Here is a 7,796-nt window from a genome sequence, read left to right as displayed (position 1 = left end):
TGTGTGTGTGTGTGTGTGTGTCTGTATATATTCATTTCAATAGCTCTGTACTTATACTCTGCTTAATGACAATGAAAATAATTGATCTTGAATCTTAAGGAACTGAAGAGTCAGGTGGTACTTATCTGTGGTGGCATCACTATGAGCGACCTTTTTGACATAATACTGTCATTTCATAAATTTTTCATATAAAATATGAATAAGAGCAGCTCTAAGGATGGAGGGTCTTTAGATTGCAAAACCCTCTGTGAGAAACTTGTGATTTCTGGCTGTATAAATAAACCTGACTAAGATCTGGGGATTTGATCAAATTTAGTATGATTGCAGGGGTCATAATTACTCTTTTCACTAAAGTGGTGATGGTTTAAATTCCCTCCATCATTTCTGAGTACTAGGAAGTGTCAAACAAAACCTTCATGACACAGTACTTCGAACACTCCCCTCTCATCCCTGCAGAATTAAAATAGACCTGGAAAAAAGAGAGAAGATTTTCCTTTTCCATGACCACCTCTGCTGCCGGTGCAAATGAAAATGCCCTTCCCAAAATAGATCATTTTTACCCTTCAGATGTCCAGTTTTATTTTAAGCCTGGTGACACCATGCCATCCATCACACCCAGCTTTTCAGATGTGAGCAGCCCCGGGGAAAATACTGATACAATGCAGGGGAAAGTGTGATAGCGTGCTGCTGCTGTGTAGTTCGTGCCTCTATGGTTAGATTACCACTAATTTCATCTCAGAGTAGCATTTAGACATTTTCTTTGTGGAAGTAAAGTGGAAGTCATTCCTCTTTTTAGGGTAAACATTGAAAATGGATGCCCTGCCTTTCCAACTCTTCCCTCAAATTACCACTTGACATGGCCAAATATCGCTTCGCATTATTGTCTGCCAGGAAAATGCTTTTCCGAATGCTTTATTGAATGTTTTGGCTGGGTGGAAATTGTAAGAAGTGTACCCAGTGCTTTGATCATCTTGACCTGGAAATGTGATAGTCACCCCACTTCACAGGGCTCCCTGACACCTGGGAAACTGGATCTGGTATTCTTGATACATGATCTGCACCACAGCACTAAAGACTTAACTTCTCCTGTTACGTAGTCGGCGGAGACTACTGATGGGAACTGGAATTTCACATGGCTTAGACTGAGGCTTCTTTTTCTCCCACAAGCCATTGGAGTCACAACATTTGGAGTCTGGTGGAAAAAATGGCCTTTTTGATTTTTATGAACAGGATTCCTGCAGCATTACTTTTACTTCAAACACAGACATTCACAAAAAGGTTTTTTATACGTAGATGGATTTCTACATTTTTGTGGATTTTTGACAGATGTGAAGCTACATATAAATGTGTATAATGTAAGACAGATATAGACTTCAGATTCTTGAGTTATTAATTAGATGTTTGTCATTCATTCATTGGTGTCATTCATTCATTGGTGGGTTAGTTTTCAGGTTGTCCCACAGTGTTTTGTAGTGGTGTGCCTAACATTATAGATTAAGACAATTTATCTAAATAAAACAAAAAGATTTAGGGAAAAGCTGCAGAAGCGCTATTTAACACAGTAAATAACATAAACAGTATTTAATGAGTGTGACGATTGTTTAGGTAGTCATTGAACTAAACTGATACAAATGATACTGAACTGAACAATAACTAATGCATCTGACAAATCTGTACCTAAGCAGATTAAAGTTAATAATGAAATCTTTTAAGAACCACTTTTAATGGCCCAAGCCTTTTAATAAGCACTTCTCATCAGTCTCTTCTATAGTGCCTGAAACATCTATATGTGGTCATTTACAACCTAATAATCCATTGTCTGTTAACAGCATATTTTCTTCTAAGAATATTACACCTGTTGAGGTACAGAATGCTATTAACGATCTCAAAATGAGTGATGGTCCTGGGCTGGATGGTATTGAAGCCTGATTTTTAAAATGATTATCTAATGTACTTGCATCTAGAAATGTTCACGCATTACTCCCTTACATAAAGGAGGCAATGTACTTGATCTGAACAACTATAGACTAATTTCTATCATTTGCTCTGTTGTTAAAGTATTTGAATACTTATAATTAACTGTCATGCTATCTTAATGAAAACAATATCCTGTAAGCTACTAAGTCTGGCTTTCCTTCAAATCACTCTACAATTACTGCATTGCTAAAATTAACCAATGATTTTCTCACTGCTTCGAACACTTCTGAAATAACTGGTGCTATTTTCATTGATTTGACTTGGTCAATCATTACATTCTCATGGATAAACTTCATGCTATCAGCCTTTCATGCACTGATTTGCTCTGGTTTAACTCATATCTTCACAACAGAAAGCAATGTGTTTTTAAGGGAAACAAATCTGACCTTAACTCAAGACTATGGTGTTCCTCAAGGATTGATGTTTGGTCCACTTTTTTTCTCTATATTTATTAACGATTTTCCCTCCATTTGTAAGTGTTCTGTTCAGCTTCATGCTGATGATATGATTATATATACTTCTCATACAAATGTAGTATAGATTGAAGCAGATCTACAGTCGGATTTTAATAACTTACAACGCTGATTTTCATTTAATAAGTTACTTTTCAATAAAACAAAAACACATACTATGATTTATGGCACTCGACAGAACATCAACTTGAAATGCAAAACACATTAATGTCGTATTTTCTGTCTGGATGGTACTTAATTGCAGAAAGTTGACCATATCAAATACATGGGCCTATACATTGACTGAGCTTTCTTTTAACTATCATATTAATCATAGTTAATTATAGTCTTAGTCTCCTTTTCCGTTTCCCACTTAAGGTCAGAAAAAGAACTGCTCTTCAACTTATACTGCCAATAATGGATTATGCTGATTCTGTGTATTGCATTGCTTCTAATACCTCTCTTGCACCTCTTACTAGAGTGTATAATAGTGTTTAGATTTATTCTTAATTGCTCATTTACAACTCATTGCACAATGTATGAGCTTCTTGACTTGCCTACACCATATATAAAAAGAAACATTAATTGGCTGCAATTTGTCTTAAAGTGTGTTCATTTCAACTACCCTTTTTATTGTTTGTGGTTCCTTTTTCCTACACTCATCATTTAAGACATACTGTAAAGCTTTTTTTTCAGTAACTAATGTTACTAAGTCCATATCAAAAAAGCTTTAATGTTTAAAGCACCTTCTGACTGGAATAATTTACCAGTAAGTATTCGCTCCATTTAATTTTTCAGATTGTTTAAACATGCCTTGGCAACTCACTTTCATACTAACTGTACATGCAGACTTTAACATCCTTCTAATTTTTTTATCTTATTCCTTACTCTTCTCTCTTTACTGAACCACTTAGTCTCACTGACATTTTCCAGTAAAGCTTGGCTATATTCTGATTGATCATTATTCCCTGTTACTTTTTATGATGTAGTCTCTGAATTTTTGGTTGTTTGGTTGCTTGTTTCTTTTTGTTCGGTTTTGCTTATCTTGTTTGTACAGTATGTGTGCAATGTTTTTATGGTATCTAGTTCAGGACCCCCTCGAAAACGAGATGGTACATCTCAAGGGGTTATACTAATGAATTAATTTCGAAGAACTGCTCAAAAGACGAGATGCAACAGGAGATGCAACTTCCTGGGAGACACCCAGATTTGTACTAATGTTGAGTTTAAAAGATTAATGTGTTATTTTATGTGCATGTTTTTGTCTCGTTGTTTATTAGCATGAAAAATATTCTCACTGTAAATGTGCTGCATCAAATCAAGTGCTCAAATAAGAGTACTTTTTTTTTTTTTAGTAATACATGAATATAATTTGTTCTGAAGTCAGTTTATGTATTACAGTTCTGAGCTATTTAATGTGATGGCACTGGCAGTGGTAGTGAGGTCAGAAGTAAATTACACAGAGCCAGTGTATGATTAGAAAAGCTGTGGCATGGCTTTTAAAGTTCACCACCCCTCAGGATATTTGATCGAGCCGCCGGCCTTTGATCAGTGTTAACGTTACGGTAACCATGACAGTTTATTTTCAACTACCAAAAAAAGACAATTTGTGTCAGAAAACAATCTCCCCTTCCTCTGACACGTTGGCACGGTGCAAAAGAAAAATGTCAGGGTCAGTGATGGGCCATTAGCCCAGAGTGAGTTCCTTTGTGCTCTCAAATCTATTGAAAACACCTTTTTAGTCTTCAACAGATGGTACCGTGACACAGCAACCACAGGCGCTGACCTGGGCCTTAACTTTAAGACTTATTCGCCAACAAAAAAAATAAAAAGGTCATTTGGCAACGCAGAGGGATGAAAATTTCTTCCAAGAGAGTGAATGACATCATGAATGTGTAATAAAGAACTCACCTGCTTAGCATGGCTGTATTGTAATGCCTTGTACATTTGAGTGACTACACGGTCAACCTCTATTCATCTGTATTATACTCTTTTCTTTTTCATGGAGGTCGCTCCTCCGTTGCTGCAAATGTCATCGTGCTTTAATGAGAACTGCACTGTAGCCCACAATGGAAGCTTTTCAGCCAGATTAAATGTATCACTGTGCTGAAACTTTCCTTTCCTCTCTCTCCCCCCTTTTGCCCCTATTGTGACACAGTGGTTTTACAGAGCAGCTTGTTGCTGAAAAACAAGGTTAAAAAGATCAGTATCAAAGGAGGAGTGTTTTTGTGTGGCTTGCAGGAGAGTCTCGCTTCAGGTTTCCACCTGAAACACAAAGGTGTTTTCTTACCTGATTTGTATTCATTCACACAATGAGTGGACTTGCCTCTCTTGTTTCCAAGTAAGGAGAGTCCAGACGAGACTTTTGTTCACCCTATCATTGGATATGTGCAGGTTGCTTCCTCCAGTACGAGCCTTGGAGCCCAGCCACAGGCTTTGTCCTGGATGGATTTTTTCCTGCCCTTTTTCTCTTCTTTGTTGCTCTGTGTATGCTCTAAGAAACCGTTTCAGATAAATGTTTGAGTACTACCGCTGTCTTCACGCACCCCCCCATCCCCACCCCCATCCCCCGGCTCCTGTGGTATTTCGAAAATACTAAGCCATGTCAACCTAAAATTGCCTAGTTAGGATCCAAAACCAACAAATTAGCAGTTTAAAGGGTTTCAGTCCATGTTGTGCTGTCAAAACACACAATGCTGCCTGTACAGTGACACTGTACACATGAATTTGTTTAATCCAGTTGAGTTCAGTCAAACTGCGATGTACATGATGTAAATAAATATTCTTCTTGTTTTCAGGGTTTTTTCCTGACTGTGTCCCCTGAGTCCATCCTGAAGGTGGCGAAGCATGCTTCAGATAACAACAAAATCTTTTGCATGAACCTCTCTGCACCTTTCATCAGCCAATTCTTCAAAGAGCCTTTGATGAAGGTCATGCCTTACGTCGACATCTTGTTTGGCAACGAGACGGTAAGTGAAATGAGACCTCTTAAGGACAGACATTCTGTTTGACATCACGTTGTTTTGATTGAGATGTTTTGTGTGCACGTTATATTTATTTCCACAAAGGGGGTTATATTTTCAGTCGTGTTGGTCTGTTTTGTTTTTTGGTTATTTCATAGAATGTCTCAAAAACCTGTGTGCTTGAATGATTGGCCACAAATGTTAGCATGCTAACATGCTAAACCTAGAAGGTGAACACGGTTAACATTAAACCTACTGGACATCTGCATGTTAACATGGTCATTGTTAGCATGCTGACCTAAGCATTTAGCTAAAAGCCTCACTGCTCATACATTAAATACAGCCTCACAGAGCTCCTAGCACGGCTGTCGACTCTGAAGTCTTATTTTTATCATGACTCATACAAATTTTAATCAATCTTCACCAAATGTAGTAAAAATTTTTAAATTCCTATAATTTTCCAAATTATTATAATTTTAGTCTAGAACAACAGAATCCCTGTTCAGACCAAAGATTTGCGACTAGAATGTTGCAGGGAAAAATTGTAGCGGTCTGAACTGGCCCATCTCAGCTTGAGTAAGGCCAGCTGATGCGATTTAGCTTGTCATGTTGCCAGTGACTGGTTTTAGAACGTAGGGGACGTCATCTGTTTCAACAGCCAGTCAACTCATAGCAGGGTCCGCTGGTCGAGTAAGTTACAAACTGTCAACTGTTTGAAATGGCAGAGTTTTTGACAGCTGCTCAATGAGTGCCTGTGAGTGCGGTATGTGGTCAAGCGAGCTAGAGAGGGAATGAATATTGGGACCGGCGTTAGAACAGAGCAGTGATTCAGAGAAATAAAATGTTATTTTTGCCGTTTCATCATTACTAGAAATGCAACTATAGCAAATATCTCACTATCACTATCTTTATTCATATTTCAAGACCCTAACAATTATTTCCTACTACAAAAAAACCCTGAAAAGTCGGAAGTTAGAACAGAATCACAGAGAGCCAATGCTATGGCGATGATACAGCGTCTTGGTGTAGACTTGCAAGTTTTACAATATTGTAGACCGGCACACTGAAACCTGATAAATTTAAATGGCCGTGACTCAATGATATCACGTGTTTTAAACCTGAGCACAATTCATCCAATGTGCAAGCCCTAATATTCCAAGTTAGGATTAAGATTTTCTCCTCAAAAAATCAAACCTGCCTGATGCGAATTAAATACTTTTGAATATTGTCATTATTAATACAACAAATTCAAAGGATTGTGCAGTCTTGATGGAGGTATGTGCTGTCTGAGTGCTTTATAGTTTATAGCCACTCACCTCGTTTAAAGCAAAATCAAAATGTCATGTCCACTGTTTCATTCCACTCATTGCTCTCATTTCTTCTCAGTGCCCATTTAACTTCTCACTTATCACTGCCCCATAAAGAGATGAATAAGAATTAGCCCGGCAATCATTCATCTCAATCGCGTCACCATTTCATGCCGGTTGATCTATTGATTTTTCTCTCCTCTGTGGAAGTGGGTAGCTGGTTGGAGGTCAAGCTGTGGTCACAGACCGTGGTGCTGCTGGAAAGTATCCTCTAACAGGCCAGCTGAGCTTGACTCTGAGGCACTGCCTGGACAAACAGCACCTTTGGGGGGCGGGGAGCAGATGATCACTGGACTGAACTCGCCTCCCCACTGCTAAAGCTACTAAAGAGAGCCCTGTCTTTGTGTTAGAGATGGGGTCCACAGAGCAGAACACTACTGGAAGAAGCTGCTCAACATTTGAGGATTTATTGCTGTTGCTGACTATAGCTTTTTCCTCTTTTCTGTCCTCCCCATAACATAAGACCTCTATTTTACATATGCACATATCTCTCACTCCCTAATTGCTGTGAGCAACGATTCTGTCTCCTAAACCCCAGTGCACATTTTGCATACGTTACATATTTTCGGGTGGGTGGTATTGTAACTGTTTGCTTAAGAAGTTTGCTTCTTAAGCAAACACCTCCACTCATTACAGTTTAATGACTCTGGATAATTGCAATGTATGTTTGTTGAAGGAGAGTATCTTTTGGAGTCTTTGTCGGGGCTTGCTCTCCGGAATTGAACCCGGCTAAGACCGCCAAAATAAGAGATTCAGTTGGAAACAGAGCAGATATTCACTGCTCAGCCGTCTCAAGCAGTGAGGTCTTCCAAGGTCTATATAGGACTAATGTCTGTCCAGAGTGTTTTGACTCCTTTTGGCCTTCCTCTGTGTTGGCTGCTGGGAGGAGGGAGCGGGGAATGACTGCTCATACAGTCGAGCCCTAGACCTCCCATTGTGCACAAGCCAGACAAGGTTGGCGGTCATGCAGTGGTGCATGATGAGTGACAGGCAACAGGGCTGCCTCGCCCACGCTCGCCCCCCCCCCCCCCCCCCCC

At 39.1% G+C, this 7,796-nt stretch overlaps 1 protein-coding gene and 1 long non-coding RNA gene across 3 annotated transcripts in view; one reads left to right on the top strand and one right to left on the bottom strand.

Annotated features, from left to right (window-relative positions):
• The window catches only part of LOC116671399 (uncharacterized), a 59,479-nt gene that overhangs the window by 18,619 nt on the left and 33,064 nt on the right, over positions 1–7,796 (bottom strand). The gene's annotated exons all lie outside the window — the stretch shown is intronic.
• The window catches only part of LOC116671388 (adenosine kinase), a 104,232-nt gene that overhangs the window by 67,923 nt on the left and 28,513 nt on the right, over positions 1–7,796 (top strand). For both annotated transcript variants that reach the window (XM_032502623.1, XM_032502625.1), the window contains exon 7: positions 5,228–5,398. In XM_032502623.1, coding sequence (XP_032358514.1) covers positions 5,228–5,398 — 171 coding nt within the window. The remainder of the gene's footprint in view (positions 1–5,227; positions 5,399–7,796) is intronic.

Source organism: Etheostoma spectabile, chromosome 21 (assembly GCF_008692095.1).
Source record: "Etheostoma spectabile isolate EspeVRDwgs_2016 chromosome 21, UIUC_Espe_1.0, whole genome shotgun sequence".
Taxonomy (NCBI): domain Eukaryota; kingdom Metazoa; phylum Chordata; class Actinopteri; order Perciformes; family Percidae; genus Etheostoma; species Etheostoma spectabile.
This window is presented reverse-complemented; position numbering and strand designations above follow the sequence as displayed.